This window comes from Biomphalaria glabrata, chromosome 14 (assembly GCF_947242115.1).
Source record: "Biomphalaria glabrata chromosome 14, xgBioGlab47.1, whole genome shotgun sequence".
Lineage (NCBI taxonomy): Eukaryota > Metazoa > Mollusca > Gastropoda > Planorbidae > Biomphalaria > Biomphalaria glabrata.
The window spans coordinates 6,915,867-6,938,310 of NC_074724.1; the positions used below are offsets into that span (position 1 = coordinate 6,915,867).

A 22,444-nucleotide genomic window follows, 5' to 3' on the forward strand; every position below is an offset into this window, starting at 1 on the left:
TTAATGGCCAACCACTAGAAATTGTGTATCACTTTTGCTATTTTGGCTCCATCATATCCAACAATACTCTACTGGATAAAGACATTAACAACAGGATAGCCAAAGCAATGGCCACCATGTCACGGTTGCAGAAAAGAGTGTGGGACAACATATTGCTGACTAACAATACTAAAGCCCTAGTCTACCGGACCTGTGTGTTGAGCACCTTGCTATACGGAATTGAAACTTGGTCAACTTACTCATGGCAGGAAAAAAAGCTGAATGTTTTCCACCTCCGATGCCTAAGGCGGAACTTTAAAATAAGGTGGCAAGATAAGATAACCAATGAGGAAGTGCTACAAAGAGCACCAGGACATTCGCTCTGTTATCAGCAGCAGACGCCTTGGCTGGCTTGGCCACGTTCGTAGAATGCCAGTAGGTCGACTTCCACAGGACAGTCTCTATGGCGATCTAATAGAAGGCAGGAGAACCGCTGGTCGCCCACTCTAACATTATACGGATGAATGCAAACGCGACATGAAGGTCTTCAAAATAAACACTAGCAGCTGGGAAAAAGTAGCTCTGGATGGATCTACATGGAGAGAGAGAGAGAGAGCATAAAATTAGTGTCTCGGATTGCAGATGCCATACACTACAGAAGCAGAACGAAGGGTGAAAATGCAACGGCGCCTGGTGATTATATATGCCCAACCTGCGATCGCAGCTGTGTATCAAGCATTGGACTCCTCTTTAGTCACACAAGAAGTTGCAAAGGGAAAAGATCGTCTCTCGAATTGTAAAATCCCACAGAGATGATATATAACTTGTGTTATAACTTATAATATGTATGCTATATTTAGCTAAAAAAGAAACATTAGCAGAACCTAAGACCAAAAGCAGTCAGTACTGTAATGTATTTTATCTGCTTTATATGTTGCATGTAAAGATTTTACTTCACAGCCTTTTCGAGTTTATTGGAAATGAGTGTGCTGTTAAAGGCATCTAGTTAGTAAAAGTAAACCTCCCCTTTCAGACATTTTGATCTATAGGGCAGATGATGTAAAGGTCATCTGTTTCTGTGGTCTACGGTTAACGAGGGTGTCATGTGGCCAGCACAAATTTTACTTTTCCCCAAATAATGTCAGGTACCCATTAGAGCTTGGTGGACTCAGAAGCGCCCAAAGATCCCGAAACTAAAAATCCCAGTCTTCACCAAGATTCGAACCAGGGACCCTGGTTTGGAAGCCAAGCGCGGTACCCTTAGTCATCCCATCCTTAAAGGCATCTTTATGTTCCTTATATGCAGCAGGTTTATAAAAAATATGATTTCACACCAGTGAGGGTGATGTTAAATACAGTGCCTATAATACTTATATTAATATCTATGTATGCATCTATATATGAACTTTTTGCTGAATTAAAAATGTCATACTAACATAAGAGACTAATTTAGTTTTACACTGTCAATTCAATGAAATGAAAAGCTAATCGTTATTTAAAAAAACAACAATAAAATAGGAGTTCATAAAGACATTTAAAATAAACAAATAAACTATTAATTAATTAAATGCAAATATTGTTTCAAAATATAGTTTAACAAATCATAAGTAAATATTTTTTGGAGACACATAATATGCTCCTCAACCAACCCATCCCCTTTTTTAGCTTTGCCTTTGTTAGAACTGGATGGAAATCTCTCATGTGAAGCTACCAGCTTAAACAAACCACATTTCTGAATAAAAGATTTCACAATAAATTAAAAACAAGCATTAAAAAATATTACATAACAAAATAATAAACAAGGTTACAAAATACAGTTTGTGTGGAAACACAAACTCAAAATCGGCCCCCGAAGTAAAATGTTTTACATAATTCGGATAATCCTTCAGAGTTGAAGATACTTTACTTCCTAGTCCAAACCTCACGCAGGACGACGGGGGATGGGAGCAGGCAGGGTTTGAACCTTCGATCGTCGATAAATCCAAACGACAGTCCAGCGCGCAAACCGCACGACCAGTGGTCCACCCAGGTAGGCTTCAATATTTTCAGAAAGTACATCCGAATGAAATTATATCAAAGACAAATGAGAGATAATAATGGAGAAAGAAGGTTAACAGATCTTGTGTAGTGCCCCAACCATCCCGCAGATCAAAGGATACGTGAAAGTGAATGTAAAGTTAGATGTGAACCTGGCCTAACTAGTTTGTGGTCTATAGGGCAGATGATGTAAAGTTCATCTGTTTTTGTGGCCTACGGTTAACGAGGATGTCATGTAGCCAAGCACAACGACCAACCGCCTTTGCTTTTCCCCAACTAATGCCAGGTACCCATTAGAGCTGGGTAGACTCAGAAGTTGAAAATCCCAGTCTTCACCAGGATTCGAACCAGGGACCCTCGGTTCGAACTAAATAAGTTAATTGTTATGAAAAGGCTCAATCTCATTTTCGAATCCTCAAAAAAAAAAAAAAAAAAAAAATTTCCGCTACATAGAAAAAAATTTTCACGAAAATGATGTTTATAAGATTACTATTCGTCTTAAATTAGGTCTAACTTACAATGCATACTAATTAGCTTTTTCTTATAAAAAACTGCTTGCATAATTGATTTTAAAAATGAAAATTTTCGCTTTCAGGGAAAAAAAAAGTAGCCGTTGCATCAGAACTTTGAATGGTCTAAAATATTGTGAAGTCGGATTTTCAATATCTCTTCTAGTCTACGAGATCTAAACGGGACAGACGGACAGACATTTCGCACAAAACTAATAGCGTCTTTTCCCCTTTCGGGGGCCGCTAAAAAACACATATCTAAGGGAATGAGCTTCTGATTACTGCCTTTTTTCCAGAAAATGGCAGGGTCTAGTTCCTTTTCTGATATATAAAACACAATTAATTAATAAGCAATAATTGATTACCTAATTGGTTAATTTTTTTGATCGATTCGTGAATTGTCATCGACCAGAAGGGAAGTGAAAGAAAAAACGTATCAAAACGTAATAAGTGGATTAAATCCATATATACATCCGCAACTTTCATTAAGTATCACTTATTCCCCATTAATAATAGATTAATTAATTGGTAATTTATATTTTAAAACTGTAGTCTTATCATGCTCAATGAATACTTGTGCAAAGTTACAACTTTTTTTCACAGAATTGGAAATGGGAGAAGAACATGTTTGAACTTTAACTAAAGAGACAGAGAGACATATATATATATATATATATATATATATATATATATATATATATATATATATATATAGAGAGAGAGAGAGAGAGAGAGAGAGAGAGAGAGAGAGAGAGAGAGAGAGAGAGATAGACAGAGCAAGCTGATATAAGCTTTGTAAAATGTATTATTATTCTATATAAAAAATTGTACTTTTAATCATCAATTTTGGGTCAAACATCAGAATCATCTCTTTTTTTAACATTTTAACAATGATTTATGGATTATCATTTAATAAATTAATTTTCAAAGTGATTCCTTAAAGAAAATAGTAAAAAATATTGCATAGTTATCAATCTAAACGAATTGGCTAAGAAAAAAATTCACTAGCTTCTTACTTAGAAGCTAGTGAATTTTTTTTCTTAGCCAATTCGTTATTCGTATATAGATTATTATAGGTGGTTGATGTTAAAGAAACTGCATTTGATGATGCTTGGATGATTTCTCCATTGAAGTACATGGTCTGTCGTTTTTCTTTAAACTTTAAGCTAAAATAAACGAAATGAGTTACAATAAATATACAGCGAAAAATGTTAATTCTAAAATTACTATTCACTTTAGTATAATATTAGTTTGTCTAGAAAATGATCTAGAAAGGGGACGCACCATAATTGACGGAATTGTAACGTGACATTGTACATCATGGTAATAAGGAGTTCTAAGAAATTATTAATATGTAGGCTATTATCAGTTGGCATTTGACTCTTGAGGTGGCTACATTATTCATACCAATGATACTGTTTTATGTTTCACCGTTAATATGGATGTGGTCGAGAGGCTAAGTGCGCTTGAACATGGCTTGTCTTGGCTACCTATGAAGGGGGCTCGAGGTTCGACACCCGACTCGGGCAGAGCAGCACGGAAAAACCGTCTCCTAGATACCCCCATCCCTCCCCCCCCCAACTGGTCCACAACTGAGATTGGACCAAAGCGCTCTAGGCATGCTATACGCATGAAAGTAGCGCTATATAAAAGCTATAATTTTTTGAGTTTGGTTATATAGAAATTCAAGATCTTTGTAGCATTTTTTTTCACTCCCTTAAGGGTGTCAGATGTTGCAAAATTTCTGCAACCAACAACATAGCAGTAGAGCAAGTCCATTAACCAGTACAGCGAACAACAATGTTTATTTTTTGAGTGACGTCCCTTATAATGAATACATTTGCTGATAATAAACTTGCTTCTGTACCTATATTATTTATTTTGATATAACAGTTCAAGACTGGAGTATATGTTATTTGGAGATTGCCGTTTACAATAAATTAAAAAACACTATCATCGTATTGGCCTCCAAGTCATTGCATCTCTTGGTATAAGTAGTTCGTTCTTTTGAAGAACATCCCACGAAGAGCTCACAAGATGAGATATATATATTTTTTTTTGCTTGAAATATGACTTACTTTTAAATTGCTTCAAATATTAAATGCTTTAATTTTTTTTTCTTGATACTAACAATAAGATAATGCCACGGTAATTGGAACAGTCTGATTTGTCGCTTTTTGTACAAGGATGATGGTATCTCGAGTTTATGACGGGATAGTCGTATGTGTCCCAGCACATAGTAAAGAGGTATGTTAACCTTTCTGTGAGAGCACCAACACCCATTTTAAAAACGTGAGTTGGATAATCGAACGAGCCTTGCGTTTTGTCTCTTTAATTTGCAAAAATTCAAAATTAACATTAAGAGTTCAGGAAAGTTCATAAACTCATGGCTGTATGTATAGTTAAGATTATGAAAACATGAAGGTAAGAATAACAAAAGCTACCTCTCATTTTCTTGATAGTTCATAATCTTGCATTGACAGTCATTGTTATCTAAAGTAAGAGACCATCAGAAGATTCTGTTTCTGTAAAAAATAAAATCGTAAAGATAATTATTATTATAAATATATAAGAGAAGGGTACTTATGTCAAAAATTTGATTTTTGCTATAATAATAGTGGATGGTGGAAGATAAAACAATTTAATCCTTATTGTAATGCTACAATTTGTATATAAATAAATATGTTAAGAAAATTAAAGAACTAAAGGTTGGTATCAAATGAGTCTTCACAAAGAGTAACTAAGGTATACAAAATATGTATAATACAATTGCAAATTCAAGTAACACAGATCTACACATGTGAAATTCTTCAATACATGTATCATAAAGAAAAAAAGTTGAGTCCATTTCTCTGTAAGTAATGTTTCTACGGACAATGCACTGGAAACTGCTCAGGATGTTTTCGTCATCATCACTAGAGATGTCCTAACTTTCAATGTCTGTTTGACCAGCATCTCAATTAGGTCTAGAACTGTTTTCTTTAAATCTTTTATAACTAGTAGCCTTTCTATAAAAAAAGGATAATATTTCAATTATATATGTCCATGTATATTTCAATACATGCAAAACAATTGAGTGAGAGAGACATATACAGATAATTAAAATTACAAAATATAGCATATGGATTAAGTTTATTGGGACAACTATATGTCATACAATGACCACTAGTTTACAAACTCTAGATTCTAGATCTCGTCACATTCTAACGGATCCAAATACACACTATAAAGTAAATGACTATTATTCTAAAACATTACAAGCAAATAATGTGCTAGGGCACGTGGCTTGGTGGTTGGCTTCTGAACCTGGTGCTCGAATCTCGGTAAATACTGGAATTTTGAATTTGGGGATATTTAGGGCGCCTTTGAGTTCACCCAACTCTAATGGGTACCTGACTTTGGAAAAGTAAAGTCGGTTGGTCAATGTGCTGGCTACATGACACTATGTTCGTTAACTGTTGGATGTTGGATAAGTAAACAGATAACCTTAACGTCATCTGCCACATCAAACATTTGAAAGGGCAACTATACTTTACTATATTATGCTTTAGGCCCAGGTGTTAGGTCTAACTACAGATAGAGATGTACTGCACTGGCACTGTTATGAATTACAAATCAAAACTTTTGATAAAATAAATAGACCGGAACAAACTTTTAATGGATATTACAAAATGTAAAAATACAAATGTTTTTTTTTTTTAATATTTAATGTCACAATTGCTACAAATTTTAAAGCTAAAAGTTGTTTGAAACTTACATTTAATTAAAAAAAAATTGCAACCTACCGTTTCAAATTTTGTATAGCAATGACAACAATTTTGTGTGAAAAAACAAGACAAGAGTTGCGGATCATTAAGTTTTGAGCGTAAAAAAAGAGAGAGCATTTCAATTTCAAATAAACCAAACAAAATACTTAAAAACTTTGGGGTCAGATACCTTACAAAGTACCATACAGATGATTTTATTTGTTTATGTATGTGTTGACAGTGTTACGTATAATATGATGTGGAAATGTAGAACAAGCATTTACTTAATGACTTGCTCAAACAATGGAGCCATTGATAAATACATTTATGGTTCTTATTTAAATGATTAATTTCTTACAGAAAAAAAAGAATCGTGTTAAAAAAATATTATTGTTAGAACTTATGATTAGATTAAAGAGAGCAGTGTTATTTTATAGATATCTATATGCACAGATAAAAATATAAGTTGAAACGCATCACATCATGACATCACAAAAATTAAGGCTTTTATATAGCTTATAGCATGCTAAGAATGCTTTGGTCCAAGCTCATTTGTGGACATGAGAGGGAACTAGGTATTTGGAGAAGATTTTTCTGTGCTGCCTTTAGACGCTCACTAAAACACAACTTTGCTAGAGTCGGGTGTTCATAAGCGTACTTGGTACTTAATCTTAAAACCCCCTGGTATGGAGTTTCAAAATCAAGACCCCTCAAAACCCCCAGGTAGGAGATTTCAAACTCAAAACCCATCAAAACCCTCTGGCAGGGGGTTTTAAACTCAACCCCCCCCCCTTGGCTGTGCTAGGTCAAGTGATTGTTTAGTATTGAAATTTCACCTATAATAAACAAAATTAAAGCAAAAGATCAGTCACTAAACTCCGACCCCCAGGGGGGGGGGGGAGAGTTCATTTCCCCACTGGCTACGCCGATGTATATATATATATATACATATACATACAAATACAAGAATTAAATCTCATTCGTGTTTTTTTTTTTACTATTTGTTGATGAGCTTAATAAACTTAAATAAACTAAACTTAAATAACTAAAAAACAACAACTCTTTAATTTAATAATTATAGAAGGTCACAACTAAGAGACTGCGTGTAAACTTTCCTCTTGCATCAACCATATGTCAAAAAAATAAGTATTAAATTAATTATAGAATGTTGAGAAATGGTGAAAGAACATATTTTGCTCGTTCTCACAACAGACATTATAACACGGTTGATCTTTATATCAAGGATGAAAATGTACAATATTACTACATGCTAGAGACAACTATCAAATAGAACATACAATTATTGATCTAGTGGCATAACATATACGGGGCACATGCTATTTTTTTTAAGATACACTAGAAATAACCTGGATAAAAAATTGTGATACTTTTCCCATATTTTCTATCACTGACAATACCATTGATGTTGGGGTACATAGTCACAGTGATCTGATATTTTCCATTTTCTGTACTAGTCATTGCACTTAATGTGCAGGATGTTTTGTAATAGGCGCCATCATCAATCTCTGTCTGTTTATAGTCTATACTTCCTACAAAACTATCAGTCTGTTAAACACATTAATAACACATGTTTAGAAATATACATTTAAAAAAAAAATTAGAATACACATGAGTTGCATAAATGTATACAATACTGTGTGTTAAGTTAAGTGTGTATTTAAAATTTTCTTTTAGCAAGACAAGGTTTTGTTTTCTCATAAGAAGCTAGAACTTCATTCTAAAGTGCAGGAAAAAAACAAACTAATATTGTTATCTATTTTCAAAGTACGTCGATTATAAAAAGCAAGTTTTGTCTTCCTTTTGAGAGTCTATCCTACTAAAATATATTAAAGCTACAATACGGTATGGCTAATATGGTATGGGGGAATAAACTAAAGTTACAATATGTAAATTGTTCTTTGTTAACACTTGATTTTTGTTCTCAGTTTTGGTTTTATATTGTAAACAATAAAAACAGTACAAGAGAGGAAAGAGGGGGGGGGGAAGGGAATTTGAGCTATATTGGGAACAAGACAAACAAAAATACTTAAAGAACAACAACATGTCAACAACACGAAACTTTTACGAAGTGAAATTATATTAATTATTTAGGACCAGTTATGTCATTAAATTTATAATAGATCTCATGGGCGTAGCCGGGGGGGGGGAGGGACCCCCCCTCCGAAATAAAATCTCCCCCCCCCCGATGGGGAGGATTGGAATTTAGTAACACAATTATTTTTCCACGTTTCGAAGGAGTTCCTCATTTTGCTCATTACTATTTCCCTCCAGATGGTTTTAAGTTTCTAATCCCCTTACTGGGAATTCTGAGGTGGAAAACCTCTATCTTCAATGTTATTCTAATGCAAACTACAGTTAGCCATTTCTATGACCGTAGCTAAATGGGGTTTTGAATAAAAAAAAAATCCAGAAATCAAAGCAAAAAATCAGTGACTAAATTCCGATCGGGAACCCCAACCCCCCCCCCCCGGCTACGCCCATGGAGGTTATACATTTATACAAGTGGCGGGGCTGCATTAATAAAGTGCAGTGAATAAACATCTGCGAAACCGAAAAACACTAAATATGGCTCAACAAAGAGGGCACAATAAACGTCTTCGGAAAGAATGAAGGGTCAGAATGTAATGAAGATTATGTACACACACACACATACATACATAAATACATACATATAAAATATAATTTTTTTTTTTGCGGGGGGGGGGGGATCCCCCCAACATCCCCCCTCCGAAAAAAGAAATCCTGGCTACGCCCATGTTAGATCTAGACTAATAATAATAATATGTGTGATTGAAATATTTGTTTTTGTTTAACGCTTTTTTAGCTTTCTAAATGCACCTTGATCCTATCACTTGTCTGGACAAGTTGGGTAAGGGTGGGAGGGGTTATCTGTGTGAAGAATAATGTTATCGCTTTTTAAATGCATTTTTAAAAATGTTGTAAGGCTTGGATTTAAATTTGAGGGCTCAAGCCTCGAGGGGATAAATTCATTGAATTAAATGTGCAAAAATTTAGCTTTACAAGAGGTTGGAAGTGGGAGAAATAAAGAATTCAATCTTTTGTACAAGAAAGAAAAACTCTGTTGCTTTTTTAAAAAAAGATTTTAAGAAAAAAAAAGGTAAAAATTAATGATATTAGAAAGGTTACGATCGAGATTGAAGAAAAAAGTAAAAAAAATAATTTGTTTATAGCGTTCTATTGAAAGATGAATGTCATTTCTATTATTATTTTTTTAAAAATAATTTGTATTGTCTACTACTAGCGAAAATATAGAGATTTTATTTTGAATGAAGTTAAAGAGCGTATAAACAAAATTCTTTATGTTTTCTAAAATTTATTGTTCAACAATATCTTCTTATTGAATACCAAAAGCTAGATTTATAAAATTTATTTTTTTTTAGAATTAAAAGTAGCCTAGGATCTACCAGCAATTTTACTTACATTATTAAGTATAATATCGAAGTCACATAATGCCTCGGGAAATACTCTTCTTAAAAAGCATGTTAAAATAAAATGCTCCATTGAGATGTTCGGGAAACATTCTGGATCGTCAAAAATAGCTGAAAAAAAAAAGGAAGTTTTAGCCAAGGAAAATTAAAAGAAAAAAAGTTTCATAATATTATTCCCAGAAAATAAGGACGTTAACTATTATTATTAATGTTACTAATTATTTCTTTCTGCTGAACCGAGAGGTGATGACATATTTTTATTGATTAGACTTAAGCTACCATCTAGGCATAGTGGGGAATTTATCTAGAGATTTTATTATTATCTTTTACGATGCACAACTAAACATGCAAACAGCATAGGCCTAATCAGAGCAGCGGTTGCCTGCGTGCGAAATTAAAAAATGCCGACCCCCATTTTTTTATTTTTGTAGAACTTTTTTTTATTTTGACTGTACCTAAATTGCTCTTTGATTTAAATATTTTTTTGTTTTATTCTTATTTCCCTTCCACATTTGTATCGTTGTCATATCCCAATGCCCTCCCTTTAAGATGTTTTACTTTCAATTTTAATTTTAATTTTTGATTTTTTAAAAGTATAAAATGATTAAGAAAACAAACTTAGTCTATTATAACACAATTTTTAGGTTTTATTTTTCATTTATATTTTTAACACTATGTATGTTATCGAAATTTATTTCATGAAATTTCACTACAATGAGTCAGTTTTTTTTTTCCCGAATAGTGTTGCCTACATAAATTTTAAGCGTTTTAAATGTTTAGTCAAAGTCCGCAATGTGTTTGATTTCGGTAATGACTAGGTGCTAAGCGTCTTCTGGCCTTTTTCTCTCTGAAAAAAGACTAAAAAAGCTAATATTGATGTGTTTTCTTTCAGAACGCACTATTCATCTTGTAAAAAAAAAAAGGCGAGGGCCACACAAAAGTCGTCGCTAAAATAAAGTGCAATAGATAGATGGAATTCGACTATTCTGAGATAAAAGAAGAATCACACTAGCGAAATCGTTTTCTTTAAAACGCTTTGACCCATATTGTTGTATACGCGCCTCGCAAAAAAGCGGCCTACATTAAGCAAGGTCTTATTAGACGATAAAACGGATTCTCTTACTTAAGATATTTTAATTTTTAAACTTGTAATTTTACTAATTTTAAGATAAATTACACTGAAAATGAAACTTTTTTTTCGCCGCCCCCTCCTCTCTGTTGTTAGTTGGTCGTTGGCTTGTCACTATAAACAACTAGTACAACTGGACCAATGTAAGCGTTTTACATTTTTGCTAAATAAAATTTAAACAACTTCTTATGTGAAAAAAAAACCCCTCAATATAACTGTTATTACGATATTCACAAATTTAATTTTAGATAGAGATCTATTATTAATTAAATATACTGATATTTAAACGGAATCTAGCTCACCACAAAAATAACGTCTTCACTCTTTCGTGTCTGAAGATTGTCTGTCGTTTTATATTTGAATTACGTTAATTTCAATGCATAACCACCAATCAATCGCTTAACCTCTTCTTACTGCCGCTTACGAAACACACACGCTCTATAACACCCATTTTTGCCAGGAACTTGCACACCCCCCATCCCAGAGGGAACCCAAAGTTTGAGAAACGCTGAATTATAAATACTGATGATCAATAATGCAAAACGGAATAATAGTAATAATAATCCAATACGGAATACTTGCACAATTTAAAAAAAAACACACTAAAATGAAAAGTAAATACCGTTATTAAATATTTATAAATCAGATTCATTCCTTAACTCATTTTATTACGAAAAGAAGATACTTACAAATGTTTTTTTTTTTTTTTTAAACTAGAACACAAATGAATGAAATGTAGATCTATATCTAAACTCTATAATCGGCAAAAAATATTCTATTCTCAACCAATATGATTCTTCTTATTATGGGAGAAGGGGGCCCATCAGGTTTTTCTGCCACGAATACCTAGCTACGCCACTGGTTGTAGATGTTGTTGGGTGGAGGAGAATATCAGAAATAAAGGAATAAAACAATGCATTACTCATTGTAAATAATTTTATTTTTTTTTAACAGTATCTAAACTCCTACCATAGAATTTAATGTCACATGTTTTACTGTCTAGTGCATTGAGTCCTAAGGATATTCTCCATACTTCGTTGTAGAATTTCTTAGATGTCATGTTTCTCAGCTTTGAGGTAGTGCGTGATTCTATAGTGATGATGTATTGGTCCTCAGTAGAATTCTTATTGAAATTGATTTCTGCATTAATGGTTCCTTGGATTATTTTTCTACAGACATAGACAGAATCTACCTCACAGTAACCTACCATTATGTCATTTCTATAATAAAAAAGTCTTGGCTCTTCATTTACAAATATGTAATTATAGTTTCTGTTAAAATACGTTATCACAATTGCAGCTGCACCTTCATTTACTGGAGGGCACTCTAAAATAAAGGAACCTGAGAGAAAAAAAAAAAGATCTATTAATTAATTAAAGTATGAATGTTAAAAAATTGGTAGTTTTTGTTGTGAAAATATTACATTAAATAAAGATAACAAAATGATGCTAAGATACACTTATAAATAAAAGAATACTAGAAGACTATACTTTACACACACGCACACAGGGCCGGTCCTACGGGTTGCAGGGCCCTATGCGAAACGGATAGCGCGGGGCCTAATTTGGGTTGTGATTAGGATAATTAGTGAAAATTAAGATTTTGTTTTAGAAAATAAATTCGTATTTGCATTTTATTTATTGTGTATCAAATCACATTCAAATTTACTTTACGAGCCATCTACAGTAGATAGACTAGTAATTTTCAAACAAAAAAAAAGCCGATAAACATTCACATCTGCCAGTTAGTTTTACTATCGACTAGCAAGATATCGCTTTTGTTTTTTTTTTTTTTTCTCTAAGAGGTCGAGATAGATTTAGATGTATATCTGTATGCCAGTAAGTAAGTAAATTAAGTATTTGAACTTCTTGTTTTGGTTAAAGTTCTGCTTATTATTACATTTTTATTAAATAAAAGCTGACAATGCCTATTGTTTGTTTTTTTAATCGCGAGTGGATTGGCGTTTTCCATATTGAATGACACCCCGAAAAAATTATTTTGTCGGTTTAAAGGAGCTTTGCATCAGTTTTCAGAAGATTTTAATAATTTCAGGAGATTTTCATGACTTTTTCTTATATTTTATTATTTAAGGAAAATTCCAGGAACCCTTTAATATTTAATTAAAATGGTTTAATTTAATAATTTACACCTATAATTCGCATCGCGCTGGGCCTATGAAAGCGCGGGGCCCACTGCGGTCGCATAGGTTCCAGTGACCTAATACCGGCCCTGCACACACACACACACAAATATATATATATATCATGGGCGTAGCCAGGATTTTTTTCGGGGGGGACCCCCGGCGGAATAAAATTATATTATATTACATTCAGACCCTTTCGGAGAACGTTTATTGTGCCCTAGATAATGTTCTTCCTGAAATTAGTGGAAAATTTGTAGACTCCTCGCCCTTGCTAGCAAAGGGGTCTGGGGGAGCTCGCAGCGCTCCTCCAGCGCGGGGCGAAGCCCCGCCGCCGAGCACTATTTCTGGTATTGAAAGCCAACAAAATGCATATTCTGAGATATCTGCAGTGCAGGATCTCGCTATTGAAAAGTTTTATTTCAAAAACCTAATGTGCTATTCTTACTGACTTAGACCCCCTCGCGCCGTTCGGCGCATTTTCCAGCAAGCTGTTTCGACAACTCTTATTATGCGTAATTCATTTTGTCGGAGAACATGTCCCGCAAAACCTCATGCGACGCTCTGTCACAACCTTACTAAGAGTTCGATATATGATTTCTTTACTTTAGACCGAATCTCCATAACTGACTCCTAAAATCTATCTTAGCCATCTTTGTTGAGCCACATTTGAGTGTTTTTCAATTTCGGCAGATGACTATTCACTGCACTTTATTAATGGAGCCCAGCCACTGGTAGAAATTTGTAACCTCTCTTGACTACGCTCTTGGAATTACATGCCTGTATTTCGCTTTAGATTTTATATCGAAAAGGAAAGTTTTATCGTCTAAATCATCTGTTGAGGGGTTTTAAACTAAAAAATCTCTGGAGTTTTTTGTTGTTTTTTTTTAATTCAAAACCCCATTTAGCTACGGTCATAGAATTTGCTGACTGTAGTTTGCTTTAAAATAATATTGAAGAGAGAGGCTTTCAACTCAAAACGCTCTGTAGGGGAATTTTAAACTCAAAACCATCTGGAGGGGTTTTAAATTTTAAAAAAAGCCATCTGGAGGAGGGGGGTTTAAACTCAAAACCCCTAATTAGCTTAGTTACGCTCAAAGAATTTTTTTATATTGAATAGGTATTTTTTAGCATCAAAACCCTCTGAAAGGGGATTTAAACTAAAACCCCCCTTTGGCTACGCTCATAGCATTTTGAGTGCGTAATTCGCTTTTTTTTTAAATTGAAGAGGTATTTTTCAGCTTCAGACCCCGCTGGCAGGGGGTTTTAAACTCAAAATCCCTTTGGCTAAGCTCATAGATTTTATAGTGTGTAATTTGCTTTTTTTATATTGAAGAGGAATTTTTTAGCTTCAAACCCCAACTGTAAGGGGGGGGGTTAAACTCAAACCCCCTTTGAGAATTTTGAGCGTGTAATTTGCCTTTTTATATTGAGAGGGGTTTATCGTAATTTTTGGAGGCGGTTTTAACGTCAAAATCTTCCTTAGCTGTTTTCTTAGAATTTGGGGATTGTCGTTTGCATTTTTTTTAGTTTTGTTTATAGAAGAGGGGGATTTAACTGCAAAACCCCTGGTAGGGGTTTTTATCTCAAAACCCCCTGATATTTTTTTTACTCAAAACCTTCTGGTAGGGGGTTTTAAACTCAAAACCCCCTGTTTGAGGCTTTTTAACTCAAAAACCCCTTTGACTGTGCTGTGGTAAGTGATGATTTAGTATTGTTATAACCCTATTGGCGTCGAAAAAGCGTTAACTATAGGCTCAGCTGACACACACGTGAATCACTCAGGTCAGCGGGGCCATGGACAAGGGACAGTACTACGATTACACGATTACACGCAAATATGACCAATGTCATGTGATCGAAAGCCTGCGTGTACGAGGACACAGTGTGTAGGAAAGCGGCAGTTCAAGACCGGAGAGCGTCGAGACCGGGACTGTTAGTCGGCTATGAAGTCGGTCCTGGTTGAGTCCTCATGTGTTGATGTACAAGTCCAGAAAGAGAGACAGTAGAGTTTTGTACGGTGATGTACAGAGTGACATTTTAGTTGTTGATGTGTTTGATGCCAATTGTCTAGTATTGGCTTTTACCTACTTATTCACTCATTATTAAAGTACCCGATATTGTGGAGCTCTTGTTGTCAAGATTTTGATATGTTGATGTGTTGTGTTTATCAGTGTTTACAGAAGGCCTTATTAGGAGAGAGAGAATCGTAACAGTATTAAAATCTCACCTAAAATAAACAAAATGAACCCAAACCTCCCCCCCCCCCTGGCTACGCTATATTTATATACTAGACATATGTTACCCGCGACCCGCGGGTCTTTATTTGCGCATTACTGTCGATATAGTCACTGAGAGTGTTTTGTAAACAATTAAACGAAATAATAATGTAATAAGTAAAGCGAATGTGTCAATGTAAAAATAGTGTGAATGAAGCTATCAAATCAGAATAGCTAATAGGCTTAAATCCATTTGTTCAAATTAAAACATTTGCTTGTAGGCCTACATATATTTGATTAAAATTTGAGATGAATAGACTAAATTTTGTATGTTCATGTGTATAAAGTATAAAGTAGATCTTGAGGTAGACATAGATCTAATTCTACACTAATCTAGAGTTAAAAATTGGCTTTTATAGAGTTCATTCTGTGCTGGGCATGCATGAACTTTTTTTCATGAATGAATATAGGCCTATCTCAACACGGCTACGCAGCTTTAGCGAACAGAGAACGAATATATTAAAAATGCTTTAGAAAAACAAATTTGAATGTTAATTTGATTAAAATATGAAATGAATGGACAATAATTAGTATGTTTATGTGTTAAAGCATAAAACTATCTTTGCGAAAAGAAGTTTTATCATCTTAGAGCTCAATAAGAGTTTTAGACCTAGGCCTAGGAATAGACTCGGTAGAGAGATGTGTAAATGTGTAACCATTTAGTAATGTCTAATGAAATAATGTTCGCCAGGAAATCTGTAATCACAGATATCAGGAACTAATTTATGTAAAAAATGCTTTTGGATAATCTATTGGATTGGATTTAGATGTATGTTAAACGTAGCTAATGATCTTTTCACGTTATTTCTCTTTCGCTACGAAAATAAAATTAGTTTTGCGAAAATGGGTTTACCAGAAGTCGATACATTCTTATCTATTAAAAACGAAAAGAGCGATAACTTTGTTAAATGAATGGGATTATAAAGTGAACAATTAAACGAAAAAATTTTTAGTACGCGATTCATGAATGAATATAGATCTAGGCCTATCTCAACTCGGCTTCGCAGCTTTCGTAGATGAATGTAGCTTTAGAAAACAAATTTGAATGTTTATTTGATCAAAATATGAAATGAATGGACTTTAATTAATATGTTTATGTGTTAAAGTATAAAACTATCTGTGCGAAGAGAAGTTTTATCATCTTAGAGTTGAATTAGAGTTTTAGATCTAGGGATGGGATTATAAAGTAAACAATTAAACGAATTAATATTAAGTACGCGATTCATTACGGAATTGTCTAATGAAAGAATGTTCGTCAGGAAATCTGTAATCACAGATATAAGGAACTAATTAATGTAAAAAATGCTTTTGAAACACAAAATTGAAGGTTAATTTTATTATATAATGAAATCAATGGATCTTCTTTTGTATTTTTATGTGTCAAAGTAAAAAACTATCTGAGCAAAGTGTATTTCTTAAAATTAGATCTAGGTCTAAATCCTTTCTATCTTTTCTCATGTCAACATTGTAGACATGGCCTAGATCCATAAAATACTATAGCTGTAATAGAGTCGGACGACTTTATTTTTTTTTTAGGGTCTTAAGTTTGTTTTAGGGCTTCAATACATACACTACGGTCTAAGTTAGTACCCAAAGAACATTCCTGCCTAGTTTTATCAAGATTGGTCAAGCGGTTTTGATGTCTATAAGTAACATACATACATACATACATACATACACCTCACATTCTACTTTATAGTATAGATATATTTATATATTAGAGATTACGTGTTAATATTTTTTTTAATCCTACAACTTGTGCTGGAAAGAGTCCCGTCACAGACCTATATATAAACTAGCCCTATGCACCGGTTAAGCGGTTGATTTGTTGCTAGGTGTTTTATTGTTTATTATGACCGGATTTGTACCTAGGCTTTATTACGACCGAACCTGACGATTTAAGGTAGATAAGAAATACTTTCAAGCGCGGGATGTCAACTTTCGTGGCATCAAAGTGTCAGCAAAACTGTAAAGTAAATTGAGACACCCTAACATAGTGTATTATGATTTGCCATCGAATGGATTAACTACGTATTTAGAAAGGACGAGAATTGGTTCACATCAGAAGTTACTCTAAGTCTCAGTACAGTTTTCTCGCAAAAAAAAAGACCTATCAGAGCTTGTAGCCTGACAGGGTCGAAAATCGTCTCGGGGTTAGGAGAGTATTATAGAGCCTGACCTAATACTCTAACGGAATTTACTTGCCATTATCTCAGAAAAGGCCTATACAATTAAGTCATTAGAAAAAAAAAAGCCTTTTCTAATAGATCATATTTGATTAAACTAAACAAAAAAATGATAAAAATAAAAAAAAAGTGTTACATACAAAAGAACCATGTATGTCAAAAAAGTTAAAGTACTTCTTTCAGTGAATGTAACCTATAAAGCAGCTGATGTAAAAATAATTTGTTACTGTAGCCTATCTAATGTCACGTACCAATTAGTACCAATTACAGTTGGGTGAACTTAGAGTCAATAAGTCCAAAGAATAAAGTCAACAACAAGAAATTTGAGAGGACATTTGAGAAGAGTTTTACAGAGAGGAAGCCAAAGAGAAGATGGGATGAAGTGGGTGTTTGAAATAAGATGTAGTCTAGAAATGAAAAAAATAAATGAAAGATTAACAGCATCTTTATCATATAAATATGCAATACATTTCAGAGCTGTAATACTATAATAGTAATTAAATAATATTTACAATGAGTCTCTTACCAGAAAAAGTCATTCCCATAGTCAAAACGAAAAGCTGAATCCCAAAATCTCTGGAGATCATTTCCCAAAGTGAAGTAACATATATAAAGTTATACAAGAGATATGGAAACAACTAGCTACATATAATGTATGTATAAACGTATTATATATTAGACCCTAGTTTTAGTAATACAAATAGTTACTATCAGCTAGTGTACATAGCTTCAATATTTGTAAGTGTGGTGGTAAGTGGTTGTCGCGACTTTGAGTGAACAAGGGAAATGCACTTTTTTGTGTTTTTCAAAAATATTTGTATTATGAGCATTAATATGGGGGCGTAAAAGTTAATTGGTAAAGCGCTTGATTTTCAAGCTGAATGTCTCGGGTTTGATTCCCAGTAAAAGCTGAAATTTTAAATTTGTGATTTTTATGGCGCCCTTGATGCCATCCAACCCTAATGAGTGCCTGACATTAGTTTGTGTAATGCAAATGTGGGTGATAGTTATACTGGCCAACAAACACCCTCTTTAACCGTTGGTCATAGAAACTGATAGTTTGTAGCTTATCTGCGCAATAGATTGCGAGTCTGAAGTGAATGCTTTTCTTTTATGCATCTATATAGATGAGTTTGAAGAGCTCTCAACAAACTTCTTGTAAAGGCAGAAAGAGATCTTACTTATGCTAAATGTTGAAATTAGATGATCTCATACTTCCGTATGTTTAAAGAGGGCGGCATTTCTCGATGTGTTATAACATTTTTTTTATTAAGCTTACTTTTAGAGGTGCCTAACCTTTTAAACATGAGGGCCACATAATTTTCACGTGTCTCGAGCTGCGCCACCGGTTGAATGTGAGTGGAGGGGGGACGCTACAGTTAAAAAGCAACAAAGACAATCTTTTTCTATATATATAAATCTCTTCTTCACTCAAAAGTTTAAAAAAGAAGTAAAGAAAAGATCACTCTCTTATTTCTGCTGATAGAAAACACAAGAGTAGTATTCACACTACGGATGGCTGCCTGAGCGCTGGACTGTCGTTTAAATTTATCAAACACTGCCCGCTCCCATCCCCCTTTGTTCTATGGAAGGTTTGGACTAGAAAGTAAACTATCTTTAACTCTGACGGAACATTGTAAAACATTTTACAAACAAACATTTTACAAACCAACATTTTACAAACACAAAACAGCAGCGCCGGACTTAACCATTTTGACTTAGAAGTCATGGAAACTGTCTGTTTCGTTTTCCAGAAATAATAATTTGATATGATATGTTTCATAACGCTATCAGTAAAATAAAAAGATTCGGATTTGATGAAAAATAGCGAAATTTAAACAAACTACTTTTGAAGGCTTTAGAGAGAGGTAGGTTTTATTAATGTAGAGATTTTGCTTGACGACATTCGACGGTTCCCTTCATTATTATTGAACTCGTTAATCGCATCATTCATCAGCGTCGAGTACCCTTGAGTTGTTGGTCTTTCGCCTGCGTTAATTAATTGGTTTTCACATCTGAGTGTTACCTCCTTTAGGAATTATCCTCATAAGACTCAGCGCAGAGACCCACTAACCGTAACTTTTTATTTTTTATATGCGTACAAGAGCAGTAAAAAAAAATCCCACATACTAACCGAAACAATAGATACAAATGTAGGTCATTATATGTTTTATATTATACAAACAATCAATGGTCAAGCGTGTACATAATGACATACATGATATGCTGGTAGAGAAACGCAAACATTAAGAGTGGAATAAGAAGCAAAGACATCAGGATGGACATAGACCAAACTGAGAGGAATTCCCGAGTACAGAGGTCAATGACGAAGTAGTGTTGCTGTTAAATGTTTCAATTGGAGTTAAAAGTCAATAGGGGCCAAATCAACAACAAGAGTTTTGATCAACATAGAGGAAGGTAAAGATAAGATGAAGTGGGTGTCGGAGATGACACTAGTGCAAAAATAGACGGCTGCTTATCGTGTAGTATTCGAATTTTTGATGGTCCTAATTCATATCCTGCTGGCTTCCATCACCCTTCATCCTTTTGGAGGATTGGACTAGGAAGTAGATTATTTTCATCTCTGAAGAAACATCTGAATCATGTAAAATATTTAACAAAACACAGAAAAAATTTAGCCTACAAATCAAATATTAAAAATATTAAATGTTAAGTACTCTGCTACTTCATCATACGAATATGTAATAAGAGAGCTTTAATAGTAAATAATAATAATTGAATAATATAATAATAATATTGGCAATTTTAAGCTATTAATATTAAATCAGTTTATTACCAGAATATGTAATTGCCATTGTAACAATGAAAGTCTCGATCACACAATAACTGGCGATCATGTTTCAATGATTATTAAATACAAAATGTTAAACAAGAGATATGTATACAACTTGCAACACAAATACTTAAAGTTCACCATGAATCTTCCCTTATGTAAGTGAGGTGGTAAGTGGTTTGTAATGGCATAGATTGAATAACGGAAATCCAATATTTGTAACTACGGGGTCGTGGAAGCAAGATGGTTCGAATCACAGTGGAGACTGGGATTTTAAAGTTAATGATTTGCAGAGATCTTTGATGCCAGCCAAGCCAAATAAGAACCTGACATGTGTTTTGAAAAAAAGTAATAGCGGTTTGTCTTTATGTTGGCCACCTGACATCCTGGTTAACACTTTTTGCCATTGAAACAGAAGATTGTTTTTTACATCATCTGCTTTATACGTTACTAATCTGTAAAGGAGAATTTTTAAATTTACTATACAATGTCGAAAACATGTATAATAATGAAATCTTAACAGACTTCTTATGAATGATTCCAGCGCTCTTACTAAATTAAGTTTGAATATTTCAATTAGATTATCTAAAATTTCGTATGTTTAAGTTAAATTTAACAACATGTTATGAAACTGTTGGCTCTTGTTTTTTTTTTTTTTTTTTTTAACCTGAAAGCCACGTAAACATCGCCAAGTTCAGCGGTTCTCAATTTTTTTAGTTCTGCGAAAATCATTTTATGATTGCCCTCTATTTCCAACACCCCAAACCTTAATATCATTTTTTTTTCTAATGTCATAAAATCTAAATCATAACGTTAACATCGGATATTAATCGTAAAAACTGTATGTATAATCATACATTTTTCTGCTTATAACTAAACAACAATAACATGAAATTGACTTTTTATTATCTGTCTTATTTACATTTGTATAGCGAGATCATCATATTCACATTTTATACATTAGTTGCTATTTGAAAAGTATTGTTAAGCATGGTAAACATCTCGGGAAACTATATTATAGTACAAAATAAAGTTCGCCTTTTAGACCTTGCGATCCATAGGGCGTATGCTGTAAAGGTCATCTGTTTCTGTGGCCAACGGTTAACGAGTTTGTCATGTGGCCAGCACAATGACCAATCACTTTTGCTTTTCGACAATTAATGTTTGGTACCCTAAGATGTCGAAATTTAAAATGTCATTCTATACCGGGTCTCGAGCCAGAGACCCCTGGTTTGGAAGCCAAACGCTGTACCGCTTAGCCGCCGCCTTCCAACTCTTCAACATCTTTGCAAAGTTGTTGCGCAAGTTTGTAACCAAAAAAAAACAAGGTTACAAAGACAGTTTTTGTGGAAACACAAACTTAAAATTGGGCCTCCGTAGTGTTCAAAGGGCTTAAAATAAGTCAGGTTTCTATATTTTCAGAAAGAATATCAAAATGAATTACTATCAAAGACAGATGTACGAGAAGAATGGAAAAAGAATGTTGATAGATTTGTGTGTTGGAAACGATCCAGCAGAAGAAGAGATAGGTGAAAGTGAATGTGAAGATAAATGTAATCGCTGTATCAATTATGGCGATAATATGAAAAACTACTTATTAATTGTTGTTTTAAATTATGTTCCACTTATACGCTTACCAAATATATATTTTTTTCTCTTTTTTTTTTAAAGTAAACATTTTTTTTTGTAAACATAAGATTTAGTCTGAAAGTATAAAGGAACTTATTTAATTTAGCAATACAATTGTTAAACTTATTTTTTTTTGGACCTAAAATTAAAAACTGGTTGCATAAATGTGTTAAAAATATGGTAGATATTCATCCCCATTACGAATTAGCCTTCCTTTTTTGTTACCCTCGTACATGTCTATTTTAAGAATGTTTATATCTAAGAAACTCGTGTAGTCATTGAACGACTAATACACTTCTGGTAAACTAGACTTCGGTAACTCATACGGTGCTTACCACTTAGTTGTTCGACAATCCTTAGGCCCTATATCACTTGTAACTCATTTAACACTTTCCATTGTAATTTGTTCATTAGAATGTATATATATGTATGTGTGTTGTCACCGCTTTCCTATTATATAACTCTATCTACTTATAATTCGATAGAATCTACCTTAGGTCTCGATACGTCTAGGTGTCCCTAGTTCAGTTCTAGTTAACGAAATAA

At 33.7% G+C, this 22,444-nt stretch overlaps 1 protein-coding gene across 1 annotated transcript; it reads right to left on the reverse strand.

Moving 5' to 3' along the window:
- Window positions 1-5,417: 5,417 nt before the first annotated feature.
- Window positions 5,418-18,491, reverse strand: LOC129922844 (uncharacterized). The gene is made up of 5 exons (XM_056010551.1): window positions 18,002-18,491; window positions 11,840-12,211; window positions 9,734-9,852; window positions 7,639-7,837; window positions 5,418-5,533 (listed from the first exon to the last, which is right to left on the reverse strand). Exons 1-5 carry the CDS (start codon window positions 18,060-18,062, stop codon window positions 5,418-5,420), a joined length of 867 nt encoding a protein of 288 aa, XP_055866526.1. The 5' UTR covers window positions 18,063-18,491.
- Between the last annotated feature and the right edge of the window lie 3,953 nt (window positions 18,492-22,444).

Coding starts and splice junctions, on each gene's coding strand:
- LOC129922844 (XM_056010551.1), bottom strand. CDS start 18,062: ATGATCTCCAGAGATTTTGGGATTCAGCTTTTCGTTTTGACTATGGGA. Junction 9,853..11,839: donor ATGTGACATTAAATTCTATG/GTAGGAGTTTAG, acceptor TTTTTTTTTCAG/CTATTTTTGACGATCCAGAA. Junction 5,534..7,638: donor TATCACAATTTTTTATCCAG/GTTATTTCTAGT, acceptor CTTTTTTTATAG/AAAGGCTACTAGTTATAAAA.